The sequence below is a fragment of the Brachionichthys hirsutus genome, unplaced genomic scaffold (assembly GCF_040956055.1).
Source record: "Brachionichthys hirsutus isolate HB-005 unplaced genomic scaffold, CSIRO-AGI_Bhir_v1 contig_1025, whole genome shotgun sequence".
Classification (NCBI taxonomy): Eukaryota; Metazoa; Chordata; class Actinopteri; order Lophiiformes; family Brachionichthyidae; genus Brachionichthys; species Brachionichthys hirsutus.
Genome location: NW_027180325.1, coordinates 6,344 through 30,256, shown reverse-complemented (window position 1 = coordinate 30,256; position 23,913 = coordinate 6,344). Strand labels below are relative to the sequence as shown.

General features: G+C 41.3%; 4 protein-coding genes across 4 annotated transcripts in view; 2 read left to right on the top strand and 2 right to left on the bottom strand.

Moving 5' to 3' along the window:
* The window catches only part of LOC137912772 (rho GTPase-activating protein 42-like), a 65,771-nt gene extending 64,326 nt beyond the window's left edge, over window positions 1-1,445 (top strand). Inside the window, exons 22-24 of the mRNA XM_068756909.1 lie at window positions 379-441; window positions 556-635; window positions 1,357-1,445. Coding sequence (XP_068613010.1) covers window positions 379-441; window positions 556-635; window positions 1,357-1,445 — 232 coding nt within the window. The remainder of the gene's footprint in view (window positions 1-378; window positions 442-555; window positions 636-1,356) is intronic.
* Window positions 1,446-3,521: 2,076 nt separating this feature from the next.
* On the bottom strand, window positions 3,522-8,250 carry LOC137912777 (progesterone receptor-like). The gene is made up of 8 exons (XM_068756915.1): window positions 7,373-8,250; window positions 6,954-7,063; window positions 6,362-6,478; window positions 5,933-6,241; window positions 5,522-5,666; window positions 5,310-5,440; window positions 4,821-4,978; window positions 3,522-4,719 (listed from the first exon to the last, which is right to left on the bottom strand). The coding sequence occupies exons 1-8, from the start codon at window positions 8,248-8,250 to the stop codon at window positions 4,564-4,566; spliced, it is 2,004 nt and encodes a 667-aa protein (XP_068613016.1). The 3' UTR covers window positions 3,522-4,563.
* Window positions 8,251-10,271: 2,021 nt separating this feature from the next.
* LOC137912774 (short transient receptor potential channel 6-like) lies at window positions 10,272-14,779 on the bottom strand. The gene is made up of 11 exons (XM_068756912.1): window positions 14,033-14,779; window positions 13,735-13,920; window positions 13,455-13,619; window positions 12,877-13,093; window positions 12,435-12,662; window positions 12,018-12,282; window positions 11,611-11,806; window positions 11,182-11,388; window positions 10,887-10,943; window positions 10,476-10,551; window positions 10,272-10,405 (listed from the first exon to the last, which is right to left on the bottom strand). Exons 1-11 carry the CDS (start codon window positions 14,777-14,779, stop codon window positions 10,272-10,274), a joined length of 2,478 nt encoding a protein of 825 aa, XP_068613013.1.
* A 1,897-nt stretch (window positions 14,780-16,676) lies between these two features.
* LOC137912773 (centrosomal protein of 126 kDa-like) lies at window positions 16,677-23,254 on the top strand (the record flags this gene model as incomplete). Its single annotated transcript, XM_068756910.1, has 11 exons — window positions 16,677-16,744; window positions 16,977-17,096; window positions 17,435-17,580; window positions 17,676-17,787; window positions 17,961-18,132; window positions 18,846-20,508; window positions 21,345-21,463; window positions 21,655-21,718; window positions 22,705-22,914; window positions 23,027-23,061; window positions 23,175-23,254. Coding segments are annotated over exons 1-11 (2,789 nt in total), but the record flags the coding sequence as incomplete, so codon positions are not given.
* Window positions 23,255-23,913: the final 659 nt, after the last annotated feature.

The following is a 23,913-nucleotide window of genomic DNA, read 5'->3' as shown; positions in this document are numbered from 1 at the left end:
GTTACAGAATTTAATTCACGTCCGCACCCTGAAGCTGAAGCCGGATGGAGGAAGGAAGCCTCCCATATTATGTCGTCATGCCTGCACCTCTTGCTGAACAATGAGGAATGTTGGCAGGGCTGAGAGAATTTGACCAGTCTTGATTAGATTAATATTTAGGCTAGAATTTCTCTCTAAGACACAACAGCTGATTTAATAGCCATGGATACAGTATATCAAAATAGATTACATTTATTCACGATGATCTCCTGAACTCTGTGCATATTTTTCTTTGGATGTCATCATTTAAAAAAAAAGAAAACCTTTTCCATCTGTTCCTTTTATCCATCATGCAGGCAAGTGAAATACTGTATGCTCTTGTTTTTCATATTGTTCCAGAGTTGCTGCCAGAGCGTCGCTTTTTGAAAGTCCCTCTTCGTCCAAGTCTGTCCCAGTCGGAAGGTGCTGTAAAAAAAAAAACAATGACGCCCTGCACTACGCTTGTACCTAATTATTACCCACTTGCATTTCCTCAAAATTGCCATTACATTGCCGGCCTTTTGTTGTCTTTATTAGAGATGCCAAAGCAATGTATTCTTGTGAGGCGGAGCACAGCCATGAGCTCAGCTTCCCCCAGGGGGCGCAGTTATCTAACGGTAAGCACAGACAACACAAAGCAAACATTTCAAGTGTGCTTCATCTGACGATTACTTGCAGAAATTCTCACAAGAGCACCTCCGTTATGTAAAATGACTGGACGATGTTCACAGACTGTGTGTTGGCAGCTTAGATAAATCCCAGCGTTTTGTGGAAGTCTAAAATATCTTGCTCTTAGTGTGACATCGATTTCGGTTACATTGCCAAAATCTAAAGAGCCCTCGGATATTTTATTGCCTCTTGCCTTTTCCATGAAGAGACGACTTGGCCCTCAACCAGTGCAGAGAGGTCACTGTAACCTAGTGATGGAAGGCACCGGTGCCTGTTCCCTGTTAACACAGCCCGCACAGCCGCCAGCCAAACACAAAAACGTCAACAAGCCCTCCCTACCGCTTACCGGCAGGCTGTTCTTTTATTGCTCTTAATATTAACGGTGCTCTCTACAGCCTTGTTCAGCATATCTGCTGTACTGTTGTAGCTGATTATTTTTATAGCTGTGGTTTTTGTACACTTGATGTTTTAAAGTACTCCGTAAAGAGCAGTCTGACCCAGAGTCAGCCTCAGATGTTTATGTTCATAATCTTTCTCTTTCATCATTTCTCATGGGAAATAATGTGAGGGAAAATTGAGAAAAGCCGTTCTTTTGAGGTTACAGAAAGTCGAAACTCGCTAATTTTCTCTCTCATTTTTTTTTTTCTTATCTCACTTTTCATCCTGCAGTTTACCCTTCTGTTGAACCAGGCTGGCTCCGGGCAACATACGAAGGAAGAACAGGCTTAATCCCGGAGAATTATGTAATCTTCCTCTAACTCCGATAACATGCTGGTACACATTGCATCTTTTTCATGGCATCCATGGAACATTTAGAAAACTGTGATTGTCCCCTTTATTACAGTAGCCAACACCCTGCATTTTATACAGTCTTAGCAGATATCAACTAATACAGTAATTGATTTTGCATTGCTAAACTTCCAAGTCTAAAAGCGTGCCACCCTTTCTGTGGATTGTGAAATGAAACCGGTGTGATATTATAGGCAAATACAAATCTATTATCCAAACACTTACATTATTGTTTTCAATTCCAATATTAGCCCACATAATTTCAAAACAACTGCATCTCATTTCACAAGATTTATTCCATTCCATTATATTAGCATTACTTTGTTTAAATGGAAACACGTTTTGTAGCACCTGTAATAAAATATAAAACACCTAAAAAACCTGATTTGAAATAGTGATAGTGATTTAATCTATTAGAACTCAACGGACAATATAAAGGGCTTGCACCTTAACTTTCATATTTGTGGTCGGTGATCATTGCGTTATTGACTGAACTTGCTGGTTAGCCTTGTGCTGCTCTACTGGATCACTCACTTCTGTAGTTGCTGATCAAAAAACATTGCATCTTTTTATTACTATAAGTTATCACTTTAGACATGTAAAAGAAAGGTTTTTTTATGACACAAATTCCATTCATGAGGTGGAGCATTCGACTTCTGCGACTGTAGTGGTACTGGTGTACTAGTGATTACAATGAGACGTGTATCAGACTATATTATAATGGGTATATATATATGTGTGTGTGTGTGTGTGTCATTTTATTATTCATTTTGTATTATTGTCTCAGCATTTTATAAGTAGAAAGTTTATAATTGTCAAATTACTTTTCAAATGAAATAATCAGCAACCCTTTCATTCCTCGGTTATCAAAAAACTGATAAATTCCTCCAAAGTAAGACTTTCTCTGGTGCCTTTACATGTATGTGTGGGAAGGCATCTGCGATCTTGCACTTAGCAAGATCAGGATGTTCTTTTCCTTTTGCATGTTTAAGAATGGGGGTTGACCTTGAGCATAGATGCTGGAATAACACTAGCACTCCCTTAGCATATGAGTTTTCAGGAGCATCTTGTAGAAATGATATCCATATCCTAAAGATACAGTAACATTTGGCATTCTTCTTTTATAAGTCAAGCTTGTTTGCAGTCACATAATATGTGTCTTGAAAGTTCATCAACATGTCTGTAAATAAATAATGATTTATGGTCCACATTCTTTGTTTTTTTTATTCAGTTTAACTTTTGTTTACTGAAGCAAGAAACTCAAAGTATGATGCGGAAAAGAGAATGTAGTTAAAGTAGAATAAAGGGTATAATACAGTTGTCTCAGCTCGGTTGGGGGTTGTTTAACTTTGCTTTCAAAATACAGAAATAAAAACAAAACATGAACATATGAAAAATGTATTCTTTTTTAAAGGATATGAATAAATTCAGGATTTCTGACTTTCTGCTTCGCTCAGGCTAAAATGTCTTTGGAAACCGACTACCATATAATCTTAGGTACGGTAAAACAAGAAATGTTATCTACTGATGCTTGTCTATTGATGGCGCGATGGAACCAGTGCAGACAAGAACAAGACACATGCTTTACAGTGATAATTTGCCTTCATTATATTTCACATCACGTTTCAGTTCAATCATATTAAACTAAATAAGTCTTAATTAAATTTGTAAAAATCTGTCACAACTGAAAATGACGGGGAAAGCAATTTTCAATTACAGAATATAATTCATCATTTTCTCACAGTGAACTGTCGTACTTTTATTCTTTAAGAAGTTGAACCAGATTTTTAATGGAATACTGTTGAGGGCTATCAAAATTTGAGTTAGAGATATGTATATGGTAGTATTAAAAACAATGAATGGGAAAAAATCAAACAAATAAAATATGCATTCAGGATTATTTTTAAGTCATAGCAAGGAAGGTTTCCAATGCCTTTTTAGCTTGGGAAAAAATAAAATTGTCTGAAACACCAGAACCAAAACAGACCTTTTTTTAAAATATTTATTATTAGTGTATTTACAAAATGTCCAATACTCAAACCCAGAGAAATTTGTAATTTTATTCAGGGTACGGTGCATTTCAAGGAGAGTAAGAAAATTTGCGAGAAATTATTTGTGAATAAAATTATGAACCAGTAGCTTCAACATGTCTTGCCTGAGTTGTGTACATAGACTTTGATTATTCACAGTTCTAGCTGTATTATGAAAGTCGGTCATTTCCTTGATGCCATGCTACTTATGTTTTGGTGATTGATATACCCTTAAGGGCATAAATCTTATACGTTCTGTTTAACAGTACAGCTGAAAATATAATAACTACGGTAGTTATAACTTCCTGTTTTCAAATGAACTACTGCACTCCTTTGCATTAAATCTCTTATCGCATTGATGTCTATTTTAATATATTGGCACATTCAGGTTTAGTTTTTGAAAAATTTTTAAAACATCATGTATCATGAAAGTAACATATTTTATGGAAAGTGCAGCCTTAGTGGCGATTAATCAGTCAGTTGTAATTCTCCCAAGGCCATTGTGACTTCTTATAATAAATAATTAAATCTAGTTATCATAAAGGTTTCTCCTCCAACAAAGTCACTCAGCCGCCTATCCTAAAATCATTTCATGAGTATTAGTTGCAGATATCAAGTTAAGACACAAAAAAGAAAGATGGATGAAACTTAGTGAATATTAGAATTTTTTTTTGTTTGCATTTGCCTTTTTTCCAGCTTCAGTACAAAATTATCTTTATCCCTAGTCGCTCTCAAAACCTACTGTTACCTCTATCTACTACAAAATGCCATTTGTACACACGCTGTCAAATGGAAAAGGTGGATATACCATAATAATACAGAGGAGCTTTATCGATGCCTCCTACATATCTATGAACTGTTTTAAATGAATGTTTTCACTCTCTTTCACTTCATTAACACCGAAATTCTTACGTATTTGACAGAGTACAGAATATGAGTGTCGCCTGACTGCAGAAGAGAAGGCTATGAAATATCCAGAAAATGAAGAGTCACGAATCCAGTCACGAGACGTCTCTGTGGAGATGTCTGATGGTTTTGGTTTTTTTTGCTGGTATCATCACTTGGTATGGAATAAGAGGGGCCTCACCATGCCTGCCAAGACCTTTGGCAGCTGGGAGGCAATAACCTCTGACATCATCTCTGGAAACTCCACTTTCATGGCATCTGCCTGGATGAAGGTGCTCAGACAGAAAAGGTTGACCTTCTTCACTATCTGTCAGAGAAAGAGATATTCGAGTTTGCCTTGATATTCATCTAAACAACAGTCCAATTAAAGCATGAATTAATGTTCTGTGATCTGCGAGGGGAGCCTACATCATGCATAGCATCCATTATTTTGGTGAGGTGGTAGAACCGCTGTGAGCTCGCCACCAGACCTTTCTCCTTCATGTGGATGGCCTTGGTCAGCTCTCGGATGTAGTTTTGTCTCATCTCTTCAAATGCTCCCTGACTTTTGAGTCCCTCAAGAGGCACTGAGAACACACAGAGCACTTAGAAATTCAAAGTGTATTGTTTTCTAAACGCAAGGTACTGTGAAATATATGAAATACACCGTAGTGAAAGTACAGTCAACGATGGTTAACGTGTTTTGAGTCAGTGGAAAACTAAGACTTGGTACTGTAACACGGGTCTTGTCAGGGTCCGGTCGCCCTGCCCAACACGCCCTTTATTGCCAAGTGGAAGTAGCTGGTCATCAAAGCTTCACATCCCTGCTTGCAAACTGAGGTTAATTTAAAAAAAAAGGCCATCACAAGGTAAAAAGAGTAATCTTGAGCAGGATCCCGGAAGAACTCTTTCTTTTACCTGTGTTGAGTAATATTATGGCTTTCATGCAGAGGAACTCCTCACGGCTGACTTGAAGATTTGCAAACTCTTGAGGGATGAACTGTATGGCCAGGCAGAGGTCATAAATCGGGGATCTCCTCATTTGTTCCCTGGCAGAAGAGAACCGTAAATGGTTGATGGATCCAATTGGGAAATTGTCTCTATTTTTTCCAACGTGTGATACTACTTACTGACTGAGAATCAGATCAGGTGCAAAGTATAAATATTCACTGGTGACATTTTGAAAGGAGCGCCACCCAAGAGAGAACACCATCAGGTTCATCCACGAGTACTGGATGAGGGTCATCTGATCAGTAAGGTGAAGGTTACGAAACCCTTTCAAAGAAAACAGAGCCTTATATTAGAGAACATTATTGATCATGTGTTTTTCACATATGTAGTCAGTGGTGCAGCATATTTCATTTCCAGTTTAAAAACAAAAAGTGTCTCAGCTAATATGCCAACATTGATTTCTAAACATTTTTGAAATCTTATTTATTAACATTTCCCTTGACAGATGATGTAATCAGAAATCACTCTGTATCATGGATCGCCATGGGAACTACTGTGGTGTCCCAGAGCTGCACAGAGCGGTTATATACCTGGCAGAGACTTGGACCACTTCACAATCCACAGCAGCTGTTTCTCACACAGCCTGTTGAGACTGTTGAGCAGGAGATGAGGAACGTCGGGCTGGTTGTTGTCATAGCCCGCAAACACAACCTCTGGTTCAATGTTTTCCAGCATACTGAGGATCTGTTGGGAGAGTTGCACCTCACGAATGCCTGAGATGCACGAAGACATGGAGGCCAAGGCTTGATTGTCACTGGACATGGCCAAGTGGGATTGGAACATCAAGGACGGGTCTAAACCCAAGGCTTTCAAGGCCCCGAAACGCTTCAGCTTCCTTCCTGTGACATGAACACAAAGCCCAGTTAGATTTGATGACAACTGAAGACGTCCAACGACGGCTCTTCATATGCCGATATGTGCCTTAGTTAAGAGCAATCACAAAGAGAAATCCAACCAACCTCCAAGCATCATTCCAGCTTGATAGCACTTTCGGAGGCGGCATGCAGGACAATTTTTCCTTCGGATTTTGTCCACAATGCAGTCGTTCCTGCCAGCGCAGAGGTAGCTATGATGGCCTGTCGAGTAAAGGAGCAAAGCAATAATTCACTCAATTTTAACGAGCGCTTGACTTTCAAACATGCAACATATAATGAGGTGGAAAAGGGGGCTCTCAGCCATTGACATGGATCCTCCATGCACACTGAAGAAACACTCAAGAGGCAATCTAAAGGGGGAAAATGAGATGGAGGCGAAGCTGTGAGGACAGAGTGACACGGCCATGATGAGAGATAGTGGCTCTCCCGTATCTCGTTACAAGATAACAAGAAAAACAAGTTCAAGACGAGGAACACTCTGAACACTGGTCAATGTGATACTGTTACTAATGACCCTTAACAAACTACCATAGAAGGTCAGTCAGATTTGATGTGGTAACTCCCCCTCAGACCTGCGATATATCTGATAGAGATTATTATTCCGGCACAGCCTGTAATCCTTCATTTATCTTTTATGTCATCTCTCACCTAACCGTTATTCAAGACTTTCACTCACCTTCGACTGCTCTTTTAAAAAAGACTTTACAACTCCCGCAAGTTAAGACGCCGTAGTGGCATCCGGACGCTTCGTCGCTGCAGATCACACACATCCTCTGAGGTGGCATGCTATAAACAAAGAACAATTAGATTGACTTGTGGTTTTAGAAGAGATTCATTCCGCCTCTTACGGAACGGATGTTCTCATTCACCCTTGTGTTCGAACGGAAGGAACCTGATGAAGGGACAGATTAGTGTGAGGCAATTATTATTATGATTTTAAAGGTTTTTCCAATCACAGGCTGCTTGTGTACTTCCAACAGTTAATCCTTCATAAGTATGCGCTTTATTTTACAACTTCCCATCTTCTGACAGTCGCTGTAGGAATAAAGAGTTCAACATTTATGTCTATGAAATAGTTTGAGAATGAATAATTACCCGGGAAACGTGGAGAAAGGCGATGGGTTCCTCTGAGACAACGCCTGGCTCTGGCCTCCATCGTAGCCGCCGTGCGTAAACGCGTCCTCGGTCGCCCCCCCGGTCTGGCACCAGTAGTGAGGCTCGGCCGGAGACGGCTGCGTCGGCCAACGGCTCGTCATCTGGGTAGCTGCGTGTCTGCTTGCGTCAAAGTTGATGGCAGCCATCCCCAGAAAGCCACCTCTGGAGTCAGTGCGCACCTGGCTGAACGCTGCCAAATGCTCTGATTGGCTGGGATCGATCAAAAAGTGCGTCGATCCCTCCATCGCGGGTCGGGGAACCGCCGCGGAAGGCGAGAAGCTCGTGGACTCCCCGTTACAAAGTCCCAGCTGCTGTTTTCTGGTGGCGTCGCAGCTGGCCTCGATGGTGGACATCTCTGAGGATGAGGAGGAATCAAAGTTTGGACACGGGGTGTCCATGATCACAGAGGGCTCCTGTTCGTCTTTGATGAATTTGAAAGCTCCGGTTGTCGCGGAAAGGTTCAAACTTCCGTCGGGCAAGCTTTCAGACGACGCCGCGTTCGTTCCCTGAACGCCGGCGAACTGTTCCCACGGCGCGCTGGTGCACTTCAGATAGTCGCTGCTCCGGTCATAAAAGTGTTTGGCGACCAGCGACCCGTCGAGCATGTTGCATTCTTCGCTCGAACTGAGGCCGTGCGTCGCCGTGCCGCCGTTTCCAAAATTGCGCACGGAAGAAGATGCGCCCATGAGAGTTTGAGACTCGTGACATGGTTTCGTATTAGAAAATCCAGCTCCAGCTGTTCCGTTCAATCTCGCTTTGGCGGATTCGCCGATCGAAGTATTGATGGTGCTCATCCTGTCGTTCGTTTTACTTTCCATCTCCTGAAACGCGACGCGCGCGCACCGTGCGCCGGAGAGTGGAGTCAGTGCGCTCTGCGCTCTGCGCTCTGGCGCGGACGACGGCGCAGTGATTTGTGGTTCAAAGGCTTCGCCGTAATCCTCCTCCTCGGCGTGGAAGGCTGTGATTTCGCCTTTCTTTCGGAGAAACGTTTGTTCCATTCAATAATAAAGCTGCTCAAAAACAGATCGTGTTTAAATGTTTAGCCTTTGATGGGGACGCATTTATATAAATTTGTTTACAAGAATATTTCGTAGTTCTCGACAAGGTTGTCATGTCTAAAAGTTATTTTTATTTTCCCTGTCCGCACATTTCCAAAAGCTTTCCTCATTGAGAATTAACATCCAATTCTAATACGGCTGGAAAGAGTCAATGACGCAAAGGAGACAGACGCAGGCTGCGACACGGATGTTACGTCAGAACTTCAGTAACACCGGCAGCCAATGAGAATGAACAGCGACTCACTTCGATTTCAAGGGTCATTAATGTCCACCCTGCTGTCTGTCTGTCTGTCTGTCTGTCTGTCATGTCAGCCCTGTAATGTCATTTTATTTGGCTTTTTTTTCTTCAGAAATGTAACACGTCATTTTACATATTTTAAATTGTTTCCATATTTGTATAATTAAGGCCGATAACTTTCTTAAAGTTCTACATTTTTAGTATTTGCTGTGTAACTGTAGGATATTTACCTGTGCATCTTCTGTACTGCGTTTCTTTATACTCGTAAGGAAACTGTGCGATGAAAGAACGCTCACCTCATTCCCGTCAATCTAATTTCTATTTCTGTAATCAAAATCAGATTACAGAGAGGGTTCACTGGTCACATTAATCACCCAAACTTGTGTGAATGCTGCTGATGCGTGCAGCTATGATGCCCTCAAAAGCCTTGGCCCTCTCGCCTGCGTCATCTGTTTGATATCAGAGGGAGTTCCGCAAAGTGGCCTACATAACTCTTAGATAACCAATTTGCAGTTCATTCTCATGATATGATGAATTCTGTAATAATATATTCTTTGATACAAGGGTTAGTATGTAAACATGAAACTCATGGTTTACTGTGATCACCAATATTTTAAATATTTGTGTCGTGGTTTTACATTCATGTCACTAGACCTCATGATGTTCATGTTACGCAACATTGTTTGTGATTATTTTAACAGTGTTGTTGTTGTTGTAGCAACATCTACCGGGTCTGTCCTTTAGGTTTCCATGGTATGAACAGTTCTGTCGCTCTGCTCTGAGACTATTGGTGGAGGTGGGCGGTTTGTCGCTGTGACATGTCAGACTGTTCCCACGCATTTGTCTTGCTTCATAGCAACCATAACAGTAAGAGAGCATCTGCTGCAATGGTTGAAGCAGCCCATAAACCCTCTGAGGTTCATGAGATGGAAATAAGTGTTTAATGTTGTTCATTAAGCATGGTTTTTAGTGGTAGACATTTTAATGATTCATTACATTTAAGAATTGATCTTAATGTCTTGTGAGAAAAATGAAACTGAAGTCGTGTAGATTTCTGCAAAAAACTATCCCATGCATAGCTTGAGATTCAGAGTAATTATAATCATAAACGTTCTGTTATTTTCATGCTACATCTGACTTTTTAATCTGCCATTTAAAAATACAAATGTATTTAATCCAAATTGCTGTTCTATTCCAAAAAAAAACTGTCCGTAAATGAAACCGTAACACCTGGTTAATAAGCTTCATCATGTTAGTGGTGCACATCACTATAATGATCATACAGAGTCTGTGTAGCAGGAAAGGTTAATGACAATAGAGATACATACATACAATTACATTATGTTGGAACCAGCAATGTTATAACTTTTTGTATTTAAAATGCAGAATGCTCATTTTTATCTATTCAACTTTAGCTCAAAGTTAAAGCCTGTTTGAGGCCCTTCTAAATGCCCATTAAAGAAAAAAAAGTACACTGTGTCCAGTAAACACAGCTCTAGCATTTACATTCTTAAAAACATTCTTCTTCATCATTTTTCTATTTTTATTTCTGCTGAGCATGCATAACGTGTCCCAGTTGCCTAATGAGTTTTGTCAGTGTTTCCAGATCCTGGTTTCCCCTTTCCAGCAGCTCATCGCGGAGACTGGAGACGTCCCTTTTGATCTCTTTTAGTTCGCCTGCGGGGCAATAATGAAACAGTTTCACGAGGTTTCACAATTCAGTGTGCTGAGAACCGGCTATACTCACCTTCATTCACTTCACCGTTGTCTTTGTCTCTCTGAGCTTTCAAGATGTATCTTTTGGTGAGGCGATTCATTATCTTCTGCATCAAGGAATGCAAGAAGAAAGTCTTAAACTGGTGCCATGATTTATGGAAAGACAGTCAGTTAAGCAGTAAGTAGGGCAGCTGCCAATTTGAGTATTTTTGCTAAAGGCATCACAGCAGGATTTGACACATACCTATTTTAGGTTTATATAGAGTAAGTTTTTTTTAACTAACCTTATTTGCACTTTATATATGATTTTGAAAAAAATAAGTTCTGAATGTTGCATTATTTATATTCATGTCTATGTGTATAAAACCAAACTCGTAATAGATGCACTGTTAGCACAATTTTTCAGGTGTAAATAGTTAATCAACACTGAAAGCTGCTTTACTTGGTGATGGGTTGGACACAGAGATGTTTCCACAGTCAGATCTTCCTGTCGCCTCAACTAAGAATAGAAACAAATATTGGAAGACATATTAATATATATATATATATATATATTAAAATGTTCTACTTAGGGAAAAGCTTTCACCTGCTATTGCAAGTTATGACACAAGGGGGCGCAGTAGATCAGTATCAAAAAAGCACCAATACATGACATTCATTCAATATGGAAATGTCATTTCTTGATACATATATATGTATATATATGTGTGTGTGTGTGTCTGCAGCTGATACCTCACCTTTTTAATCTCCTCTTTTCCATTTGAATTTTGCTTGTTTTTGCTGTCTGGTACATTCCAGAGAAATGCCTTTATCCCCAGCATAAGGGAAATGATAGATGTGAGGCTGGGTAGGAGGTTGAAGGGCACGGGCAGTGTCCCACCATGCTCAAAGTATGAGAACCAAAGCTTGGCTCTGGCAAACTTCCACTCAACATCAGCATCGTCCTGCATTTAATGTGCAATAAAATAATATTCAGAGGAAAAACAAGTAACTTATGTTTCTAAAAAAAACAAAAACACAGTAGCTTGGTATCATTGTCTAAATGAAATGAAATGTACACATTTAATCAGCAGCAAATTGTCTATTTTTGCCAAAATAATAACTACAAAATAGTCACAGTCTGTTCGTATGAAAGCAACTTTGAAATGTGGATCATCACTGCGTACCTCAATTTCTTGAAAGGAGCTGTTGAACATGGCGATAAGCATATTCAGCAAGACAATCACCATGATGATGTTGTACACGCCATACAGAACATAGCCGATGTTTTCAATGAATTTATGGTCAATGTTAAGGACCACTGATTTCACTTCTGACAAGCCGAATATTGCCCAAAATAATGTTTTAAAACTCTCTTCAAGCCTAGATGAATGGAAAGACAGCAATTAGAATAGCATTGTGCAATAGAAGCATTAGGATTACGCTGTATATGTTATATACATATATATACATATATGTATATGTTCAACAGAAATTGTATCTGAAGGTGCAGTATAACTGGAAAAAGCTTCACTCTGATCAAATCTTTTTTGCAAACAAACGGTTTCCCTGGAGGAGTAGATCCAGCACTTACGTTGTAAAAGCGTCGTTGTGTTTTGCGCCGAGGTAGTACGAGTAGAGATTGAACATTCCCACCATGAAAGCCACAAAAACTGTGATGAAAATCACCATGAACTTAAAGATGTCCTTTACTGTTCTCCCCAATGAAATCTGCAAAGGCCCAAAGCTCTCATTGGCAGGGAGAATGTATGCAATGCGAGAGAAACTCAGCACAACTGCAATTGCATAGAGGCCTTCAGAAATAAGTTGTGGGTCCGAAGGCATCCAGTTGATTCGAGCTGAAAAAAATAAAAACAATGCATTCAAATATCAACCTGACTATTTAACTCGAACTACGTGTGTTTGATTAGATTATGAATTTGAATGGCTATAAAAAAAAAATGAAATAAATACTATGAGGATATTTTGGTATTATTTGGGCTACACTTACCCAACTGAAAATACTGTATGTCAGAGGGCAAGATCCCGTTGGACAGGTCAGCGTGGTGCCTGTCAATATAGCACTGGGCAGAATATGCATGCCAGAAAGCCATTAATCTAGCGATGAAAGACGTCATGAATATAGCCAAAATACTAAAGTCAAGAAGGTTCCAGGGTTCTGAGACGTACTCCCGCAGGTCCTGGGACCAAATATCCTTGCATTCGTTCCAAATCTTACCTGTTGGAGAGAAACAAAAAGCATTGTTAACATAACGGCTAATATGATTTTAACATGTGCAAACATTAAATAAGTGTTGTTGAATTTAAAGTTAAATTACATTGGGTTTACTGCTGCTGTAAATAAATCACAATAATAAACTAATTTTTACTACATGTGAGTATTTTTGATTTTTGATTGACATTATGATATGGTGTGGGGGTTGACTCATGACCTATGACCCATGACATGATGAGAATCTCCATCCAGGTGAAGGAGGTGGTCTTCATCCGAAACAGTTTTGAGGGGTGGTCGTGGATGGTCATGTTGGGCAGCAGTGATGTTCCAGCAAAGCGGTCCGCTGCGTTCAGGACCAGTAGGCAAAGAAACATCATAAACGAAGCCGCATGGGCCACAAACGTCAGGAAGGGCCCACGCATGAGTTTCCCCAGCTGTCATAAATCATGGAATGGAAAACTGATTAACACATGGGATTACTTCACGGTACAGTGTCTGACAGTTTAGGATCATTATGTATAGAATGACATCCAAATATAAGACGAAACACCAAACTGTCATCTGTAGAGCAATGGGCAGCGGCATGCATGCAAAACACGAGTGCTGGTTAACGACTTCCTGTAAAGCTGCACAGCCCAGCATCACAGCCGTCTCTGCAACACCGGCCTGATTCTAAAACCCTGCAGCCGCGGATCAACATAGCAGAGCTGTTTAAGATATAAGTTCAGCATTGGGCTCAACATTTCGCTTTGTTAAAAGTCTTTTAATACATTTAGAGAAAGTTCAGAAACCAACCTTACTTGATGGTGCGATCCAGCACGCCAAGGAGAGGACAGGCAACCCCGCTGTTACGCCAAGGACCAGAAGGACTTTCACTGCTGTGGTTTGCTGACGTAGCCCAGACACGTTCTCGTACCAGATGGAGAGGAGTTGCTGCTGGCAGTTTGGATGTGCCACAAACTGCTCCATTGGCAGTGTGTGTGTGTGTGTGTGAGAGAGAGAGAGCGAGAGAGAATGATGGAGATAAAAAAAGTGGAAGTGCATCAATTCTAATCTTGTCGATGGACGCGCTTACCTTTTTAACTTCATAGTTGATTGCGAGTTTTAACCTGATCAGGCTTTGCTTGCGGAGCGTTTCAGCGCTTTGACATGATTCAGTGTCCCCATTTAATACGGCCTTCACTTCCTCCGTGTTTCGACACAAGTCCAGGAGTCCCACCACAAAGTCTTTGCACTGCATGGACAGCTTCTTGTAATCATTCTGAAATAGACGAAGGCAACATCCGCTGTCCACTTTTGTCAATCAGTGTCAAGAAAACTGTCAGATCCTCGAATCTGCTCGAACAAAAATCTCTCCAAGTTAAATACTGTACCTTGAACTCCTTCTCAATGTTTGCCAGAACTGCAAGCTCATTCCCCAGCTCCAGAGCCGCCATCACGGGCTCTTCATTGGAGAGGGACAGATACGCTGGACTGGCCAGTCCTTTATATGCATTGATTCGCGATTGCGAATGACTAAACGAGTCCTGTCTCTGATGTCCATTGCAGATCCTGCATTGACAGAAGTAGTCATGGGGCCGCTCTATACGGGCCCCCTTCATTAAGAGTGTCTGTACAATTTCGTACTCATGGCACTGAGAAGCCAGGATGATGGGAGTGATGTCATGAGAGAAGCGTGTGCCGTCTTCATCATAGGCAAAGAAGTCATCATGTGTCCCCGCCTGGCTGGGACTATTTGTCAGCCTCTGACCGTCTGCAAAGGCCTGATGGCTCAATACGTCTTCCACTATGCGGGTGTAGCCTTTACTTATTGCTAAAAGCAAAGCGTCTCCTATTCTAGCAAGGTCTTTCTTGCTGAGGAGGAGCCGAGTTACCTCCAAATGCTCATTAGCAACTGCTAGCTGCAGTGCATTCTGGCCCATGTAGTTTGCACAGTTGATGTTAAGCTCTGGGAATTCCTCCAGCGTGCGCCTCACCTCAGGAATGTTGCCATATTCTGCAGCATCTAAGAAAAGCTCCTCTGTCTTAGAAAGGCAGGAGGAAGACTGAGCACGAGACAGGTAGCCGGCGCCCCGGAAAGCTCTTGTCCGTGGTCTGGCCAGGACCTGCTGCAGTGTCATGGCTGTCCCTTTTTTTTGATCTATACCGAAAAAGATATAAACATTTTAGATGATAGCTGAGATTATCATACGGCTGAGCCTTTGTGTAAATGTAATATTCATTAGATTTAATGTGAGTATATCAAAACACAGACAGTACATTAATGGACGAAGGTAAACGAGCATCCGTTCCTCCTGTATGTCCAAAAACAAAAGACCTAACAGTGACCTAAGCGTGGACTGGAAGACGGGGCGCAATAAACAGCTTGTCTCATCTAATTTGCTCGCCGCATGTGTGTCGCCACCCACAAACTCACCGTCTGCTCACCCTCGTTTCATTACCTGGAACGACCCGTCCACATCTCCGGCTGATTGTTAGTGCAGCGGTAAACTGTAATTTATTGATTAAAGCGGGGCATTGTGCCTTTCATTATACATTAGACCACAGTACTAATGACAGCGAATATGTTTTAATAGTCATTTGTGCCATTGTCAAATGAGCAAGTGGACCGTCTGGTCAGTAATTGCATTATAACAATGTGGTTATCTCAGGAACTAATTGCTTGGGCACAGATGATGATTGATGATAATAACAGGCTTTTCAATCATAATTAGTGTTAATAAGATTTTACCTAAGTGAGCAACCTGGTGACCACATTATAAACTGAATTATTAATTCATCATAAATTTAGTCTATATCCACTGAGATAACATGAATATGGTGCCATGTTTTGTTTTTTTCATCAATTTGAAAAGCTCCTCTGTCTTAGAAAGGCAGAGGAGGTTTTGTTTTTGTTTTTTACTTTATTATATTGTATGTTTGTTTTCCTTTACTTTATGTGCATTAGTAGCTGCTAGTTGAGGATTGATCTTACATTGATTAGACAGACACAAATGGCTTCAACATAATCACCTTAATGATGCACCGAATTATGTTTATTTAGCATTTTAAATAACTGAAACAATTTTTTCACACCAACGTGTACCTTGAAAGAAAGACACGACAAAGGATGTCAAAGCAGGAGCTCACGAGATCAGTCTGATACTGAGAATATCTTCAGTAAATTGTTTTACAATACAAAGGATCTGTCGACTCACCCCTCCGAGCAGACGATCAATGTCCTGATGTCTCTACAAATGCCGATCATCTGCAACTCGCTCAGTTGATCACCTGGACGTCCCGCCTTTCAGCGCCTACGGGAGGTCTCCCGGTGTTCCGGTGTTCAGACCTGAGTGGTGGAACCGTGGGCTGAGGCTGCGGGGCCAGCGAGTGACTTTCTTAATAACTAGATATCAGTAAAGGTACATCGTCACTAACACTTTATATATAGTGACACTGAAAATCAATTATAAGATGGAGTGGCTCCTGTTGGAAAGGGCCTGATAAATGATCTATCTCTTAAAAGCAGATTTTATTTTAAATCCTCTTCTAATCTTAAATGTGATTATAGGAGGATGCATCTTCATTTAATGAGAAAAGATCCCCGTGGAAAAAAAAACACGCAAAGCGCAGAGGAAAAAACAAATAAAATCTAAAGTTACGGCTGGAACTAAATGCAGGAATGGAGCTTTCAGAAAACTATTTAAGATGATTCGAGGTCGTCTCATCTATTAGTCATTCTGGTGACTCCCTCTCTCTCTCTCTCTCTCTCTCTCTCTCTCTCTCTCTCTCCGCCCCGATGTATTTGAAGCATTGAGCCGTGCGCCCCCTGCTGGTCACAGCTGGCACTGTCACCACTGTCCCCAGTTGTCAAGGAGCCGCGCGTCTTCGGTTGCTATGGGAACTTATACTATCATTGAAGTTAATGTGACGCTGAACCCCCCCCCCCTCCCCCTCCTGACCCCACAGCAGATCTGGGAGCTTGAACGAGCCACGACTGACGTTTCGCGGGTCAAGAGAGGAAAGGGCTGAAGCTGCATGTCTGCGCCGCGTCAAGATCAGCCTGCGAAGATGAAAGTCCCTCAGGACAACTTCATCAAACACTCGTATCCTCTAAGCGTGTATTTACCTTGTCTTGTTATCGGATCTTGTTCAAATTATTCATGTGGGAAAGCAAGCTGTTAACATTGTAACCGCTATATAATCAGGCTGTATAACCAAATAGATTTTTTTATTTTTATTTACAGTCATCTATTGGTGTAAGTCGGAGGCTGCGTTAGGGCTGACATGTATCCACACCATGCATGCAAACCGCTTGACTCAGCTGCTCACTTCCAGAAGGTCGAGGTCGGGAGACGAGGGAGGCCTTGAGGACGAGAGAAGGCGTTTGTTTGAAGAGCAGAAGTTATCCAGAGCCCGAGGTCGTAGAATGACGATGGAAACCAACCGACGCAGGAGGTCGCTTTTAATAATCATGCAATGATGCTTATATTTAATAACCAGCATCCTTTTACATTTTGTTACGAGCACTGGCAGAAAAGATGATATTGTGGATTGTAGACAAAAAGTTTAAAAGTGGTGCCAGCTGTCGGTCCGTTGTTAAATACTTGACTTTTTTTTACCGCTTTCATAAAGCTAGTATATGAGATTGTCACAATACAGGAATTGTAAAAAAAATTCAGGTTAGAAAAAAAAATACTTGCTACTGTTTTGATGCGTCATCAAACTGGCTATATATATTTATATATACTAACAAGAACAAAAGATTATCACTGAACACGGTTCTTCTAAGCCAGGGCTCTGGAGGAAAGACAGTCTGAGTGGAATATGCAGCAGAACCAAATGAGGGAGAACATCCTGCTGCAACGCAGACATCGAATACAGGATGCGACCGAGCGCTTCCAAAGAGCCCATCTTCCTCCTTCTCAGAGATATCGACATGGTCAGTGAGCTGTTTTACACATGCCTCACAGAAATCATGTACAGCAGTCTGGACACATTTCACTTTCTGTCTTCTGTTTTTATGGTGTGTTCTAGATTTTAGAAGAAATGTCCCAAATGTTGAAGATGCACTCAATCAAATTCAAGGTAAATTGAGTTCAGCCAAACAGCAATCCTATTTCCTGCCCAGCAACTCTAACACCACCAGGTAAACAAAAACAATAAACATTTACATAATTATTATTTACTAAAACAGTCCAGTCACTGCTGATGGATTAAACCCTGAGAATTTAAATTAAAGTTTGCTGATATTTGTGTTCATAAATGTGGATTTTATTTTACTTTTCACAAATTGCATTTATTGATTTATTTCCTTTATAGAAGATGCACTTCTTCTGCCAAGCCTCCCACACCGTTTAAATCCTCTCATCGCCAAACACTTTCTGCTGTGGAGATTTCCAGTAAACCGATTTTGGAGCAAAGCATGACTCCCTTCAATATTTGTCAACAAACTAAGAAGTCGCCGGAGAAGCAACAGGATCACAGTCCACAGGCATGTAGATTATTTACTAGAATATTGATAAAAGATTTGTTTATGGGACATTCTCAAAAAAGATTTTCTTGATTAATCATTGAGGTTGTTTCTGTAAGTCATCTGAGTGACAATTGTCCTCGTGGGATTCCTCCGGGTTCTCCGGTTTCCTCCCACCTCCAAAAACATGCAATTTAGGTCAATTGGCTACCCCTAATTGTCCATAGTGTGTGAGTGGTGGCCCCGTGGTGCCCTGGCGATGCCTCCGGGGTGTACCCCGCCTCTCGGCCATAGCAAGCTGGGATAGGCTCCAGCAACTCCCGTGAGCCGTGAAGCAACAAACTTGTTTGAATTCAGCAGATCGAAAAAGATATGAATGAATGACTAAATGAATGACATGCTCTAAAACCAGACTGTAGTAATTACTAAAATTTTAATATTTAACATTAAACAAGGATCATTTTTAATGTTAAATATTTTCACATACCAGCCTTGGTATTTCCACCTTATTAAAAGACATTGAAGAAAAGTCGGACTTTTTTGAAATTCATATCTTAGAGCGAACAATCTATCCAAATAAATTGTTCCGTTTATTTTACATAAACGTCAGGCCAATAAAAAAAAAAACACAATCACTCTTCTCTGTGATTTTGGTTTGGTTTGGATCTGTATTCTACACATATTAAATCCTATGATTGTTTTCTAATAACTTTTCATTTGCTCCCTTATTTTAGGACAACAACCTGTTTGCTCCCAGTGATTCTGACAGTATTTCGAGTAAAGACAGTTTGGAGTACGAGCAGCCTGCCTGCAGCACACAAAATCTACAGTCATTCCATCCATCATTCCTGCTCGGCCGAGAGGAGCCTTTTCCAGCCCTGGAGCGGATCAAGCAAAATTATTTGTGTCCGACAACAGATCTAACTTCTTTCTCAGAAATGACGCTACATGCTGATAACTTACCCCCATCAAGGAAACTACACGAAGCTAAGCAGCAAATGCAAGAGGACTCGCAATGGTCCAATAATCAGCTGCAGACCTCTAAGGCCTCTTGGGGTTTTCCATCTGTTGAGCAAATGCCGGGACAGACAGATCTTAGTGTTTTCATAAACAATCTCAATAAGCCCAAAATTGAGAACCCCATTAACACAGTGTCACAGCAACGTGCCTGCTATGAGGGTTCAACAAATCTAGCAGGAAAGTCCGTTAATATAGCATCACAGGAACATCCTCGCTATGCAGTCTCGACAGAGCTCCAAACTGAGAAGTCCGATCACACAGAATCACCGCAGCACACGTGCTTGTACAACATTCAAGCAGGTACCCCTAAGTGTCCTGAGAAAGATGTACAACAGCTGCCTGTTTCAGCGGGGGCATCTCATTCCATACTTCAAGTCAGATTTGCGAAAGGAATCCTTAAACAGCAATCCCAAAATATGTCAGGGTCTCACATGTGCGTGTGTGGGTCGGGACCTTTGACCTTTCCAGAACAAGTAGCTCTAGCGATCAGGGATAGCGTTGAAATAGCCAAAGCAAAGACCAAAGGGTCAGAGAGCAGCAGCGTTCTTAAAAAGAAGCTGCACTGGTTTGATGAAGAACACGAGGAAGATGAAGATGAAGACAGAACACAGGACAGGAAACGACGGATGAATAGCACATCTTTTCGTCTTCATCAGTCCAGCAACGACCCAGAGGACCAACGGGAAAGTCACACTGTGGTCTCGTGTGCTTCCAAACCTGGACACGACATGACTCTTCCAGCTTCCACTGGTATTCGCTTTACAAGGCAGGCCACAGCAGATGTCGGGGGTCGAGTCAGTTTTCCCCAGCAGCCAGCAGAAGAGGTCGAGGTGCCATGCAGCAGCAACAGGGCCAATGGCCCCCACGTCCCTCAGAGGGCATGCTCTGCCAGAGTTGGGGCGGTTCCGGTTTCATCATCGCGTACCAGGAGAGGCACCGTCTTACGACCCGTGTCCGCTGCTGAGATGAATGCGATTGCAAAGACCCATGGGAAGATAATAGCTCCACGCCCACCTCCAAACAAGAAACTGCTGAAGGGACAGACAACCAACGTCATTAAGTTTCCATATCATTTCAGCGCCAACTCTGAACCGGCTCCGGCTTTAGAGCAGGCGGCGCACAAACACCATTCAGAGGATTTGTTTTCACAGGACACACTGATTGACATCAAAACTGTTCCAGGGGGCAACACACAAAAGAGCAAATGCACTTCAGCCCATCAGGAAACTCAGAGCTGCACAAGGAGAAGCAGAGTGGTTGACTTTAAAACTGGACTCCGTTTAGATTGCACTCCCACAGATGAGGAAATCTCACAGCTCTGGCAAGATGTCCGTAGCGTTTTATCCACCAAGGAGGGTAATGTATGCAGTATTTTTGGCTGACAGCCCCTCTCAAAACCTAAATTGTTTGTGTGCAGAGACGTGTCAGTCCATGTAGCTGCACAGCTTCTGCTCTCAAATTTAAAAGGATTCCTTTAAGTACTGGATACAGGACTGTGTATCGATCCCTTTTATGATTTATCCTTAGTGTAAATGACAGTCCTCATGAGCCCATGAACCTGCCCTTTTATCTGTAGCCGTTCTCTATCACATTGATGGTAGATGGAGTTGCGTATTTGTGTCTGCCACTTTTGTGCACCACTTGCAGGCACAAGTGCAACAATTGTACACACACACAATACAGGCAAGTTGAATTAGATGAAATTCCCAAGAGGCCATTTTCCATTTGAAGGCAATTGTTCGTTTTGCATCACTCTTGAATATTAGGAAATTTTAGGAAATTGATTAACATAATATAGAACATCGACTTTATCCTTTGCTGATATTGACAAGTTATTGAGAAATATGAGTAATATTGTGGAAAGAAGACCCATTGACTTAAAAAAACACTTATTTAAAAAAACTAAAATTTAAACTGTAACAGCTTAATCGATATAGGTTGAATGGAATAAACACAACAAATAAATGTTATGTACATTATTCCTGTAGCATGGCAAGGTATAGACAAATGCAGCACCTTCCTTGCATATTTTATGCTTGGTCATAAACCAATACAGGATGCTTTGTCAATTTTGATGATTAATTTTTTTCAACCTTGGTCTCTATCTTTTAATGTGTTTGTTTTGCAAATTGTTTATAGTCTTTACAAATCCACAATGTCGCTTACTTCTATGAACGTATTTGTGTTCTTATGTTATTTTAATGTTGACTCAGAAAAAAACAAGCTCAGGAGAGAGGCCGTGGAGAGTGAGCAAATTGTGAGGAAACCCAAAGTGAAACCGAGCACACAAACTCCTGGCTCAGGACACAAGAACTTTCCTCAGCCCTCACAGGTACGTGCATGAATGCCCTGTAGGGAGGAAGACTAGGAGTACGTATCTAAAGATCAGTGAATGGGTGTACATTTGAAAATGTTGAAAAAACAAATCACTATTCATTCTATTGTTTGTCACTTTGAATGTGTGCAATGCACTATTAAATAATTATTTAATTGTCTTTAACTTGTTTATTTTTTTATGTGTAGCCAACAAGACTGATGTCAGAGCCAGTACTTTCCAGATTTTACAGGAAGGCATTTCCAGATGAAGGTACTAAGATTACTGTCTGTGCTTATGTTTCTATAAGCCTTGAACCAGAACTTTCACTTCCATAAAAAACATTTTGGATCCACCCTCTGGATCCACAAGCACCTTGAGGCTCACTGATGTGAGCCTCACTGATGATTCTGGAGGCTGCTCTCTCCTTCATCCTCTGATTCTAAGGTGTCTGCGAGCTCAGCACAGAGTTTGCCCATGAAACCCCTGCAGCCCACTTTGAAAGTCTCAAAATGGGCCAGGTATTTGAGTGACGTCCTTCCTATGTCCTCTGGATACTTTAGCTGCTTCCACAGGTCCACCTTCAGTTGCCAATCACGAGCAGAGGCGAGCAACCTGGTTGGGACCTTGTGTGCTCTCTCGGAGGTTTCTCTCCTGCCCTGATGAAAGCGATGTTGTGCCTTGCTGGGTGGGAGCTGCTATTTGCTCCGCTGGATTGCCGTTGCAGATGGCGTCACCTACTGCCTTTACCACCTGATCATCTCTGACTTTATTAGAAACCAGAGTGGTCCCATCATCCATCGTCTGCGCGCCATGTTGCCACATGACCGCTGTTCTCCTGAGGTATTCGTCTTCTGCACGGGTCTCTTCCTGCACCAGCTGCTGTCTTTGTCTCCCATGAGCTTTGCCATATCAAGGTCTTGTGTGGCTACCAAAAATCAACTCGTTGCTTCCATCTAAATGGCTGCTGTGTTGTCTGTCCCACTTCCTTGTCTTTGAGGCATCAATATCTTACCCAGACTTTTAATGGACTTCTCTGACACTGATGGAATAAGAATTCCTTCCAAGTGGAAGAGGTTCTTCTTCCACTCTCCCCTTCCTCAGGACCAAGAACCTGGATTTGGACATCATTCTTGCCCATATCAAGAGCCTATCTCCCATAATCTTGGATAATGTTTGTACACTTTAAATGGCACATAGAGAGCAACGAATGAAAAGTGTAAACAGGAGATAATGCATGCTTCCGATGTGGTTTGTAGGTTTAAAGAGTGCAACCCAGTTACACCTGGCGAGAGAACATGCTGAGGGCTTCTCGGAAGAAAAGGACATTACCGTTGCCATGGAAATGCAGCAAACACATAGGCCTGGAAAGGTGCAGCAAAATTGCAATCGGCGGGGTCTCAGCACCATTTCCATCGAAGAAGAAAAAATCCTTCTTTCTTTGGATAGACTCGACCACAAACTTCACTGTAAGCAATTTGCTTTTTTTATTTTAATGACCAGAACTGATTATGAGATTGTTGTCTACATCTCCAGATATTTTCAGTGAAGACTAACCAGTATTACCTGTTACTGTTGCAGATGTGCAAGACTATATGGGAGTTCATAATGGCCTGGTACATGATGGACCCTCTGTACGTAAGAATGCATATTCATTGCTCCCGTCATTACATATAAGATGACTGCTATACAGGTTTTTTTTTTACTTACATACTATCCCTGCTTTCAGGCAAGGGATATGAAAATCCCAAACCATCACAAGCACTCTGCATCCCCATCTAACAACCGTGCTGGATACAAGAAGAAAATGTAATTTAAAGCTACTCACATAGGTTTTATTGTTCACTCTATCGCCTCCAACTGCCTGCTTAAAATGCCATTGTTTGTTTTTTTTCCTGAATAATACAGAGCAGAGAACTCATAAATGTACCCCCCCAGAATAAAAAATAACGATTCAGGACTGAAAATGGTGTAATTAACACTGTAGAATGGGATTGTTTTAGACTTTCCTTTTGTTTGAATCCCATGATTTGGACCAAACTTAAATTTTATATCTAATAAATCATTGAAGATTTATTAGATAGTATGCTCCTGAGACAATCTGATCTCAGAAAAACCGTTTTGCACTATTTCCTTTGACAGGAAGGTTCTTGGATTTTTTAAATCTATGAAAGTTTTCCTTTTTCTTTCACTTCAAACAGGAAATGTAAATTTTCCCTATACAGTATAGTTTCAAAAGGGAAATAGTTTGCTCACGTTGCTACATTAACCAAAACCAAAAAAATCCTATGTTCTGTTTTCCATGATGGGCTATTGTAAACACTAATACTCATACTGCTATTATTATTGCTGGTATTATTCCTGTCATTGTTAAATACTGCCACATTTTCCGAGATCAATATAACAATGTGAAAATCTCAAACCGTTGCAACCCCAGCGACTCACTTGGCAGAATGCTACAGAGTACA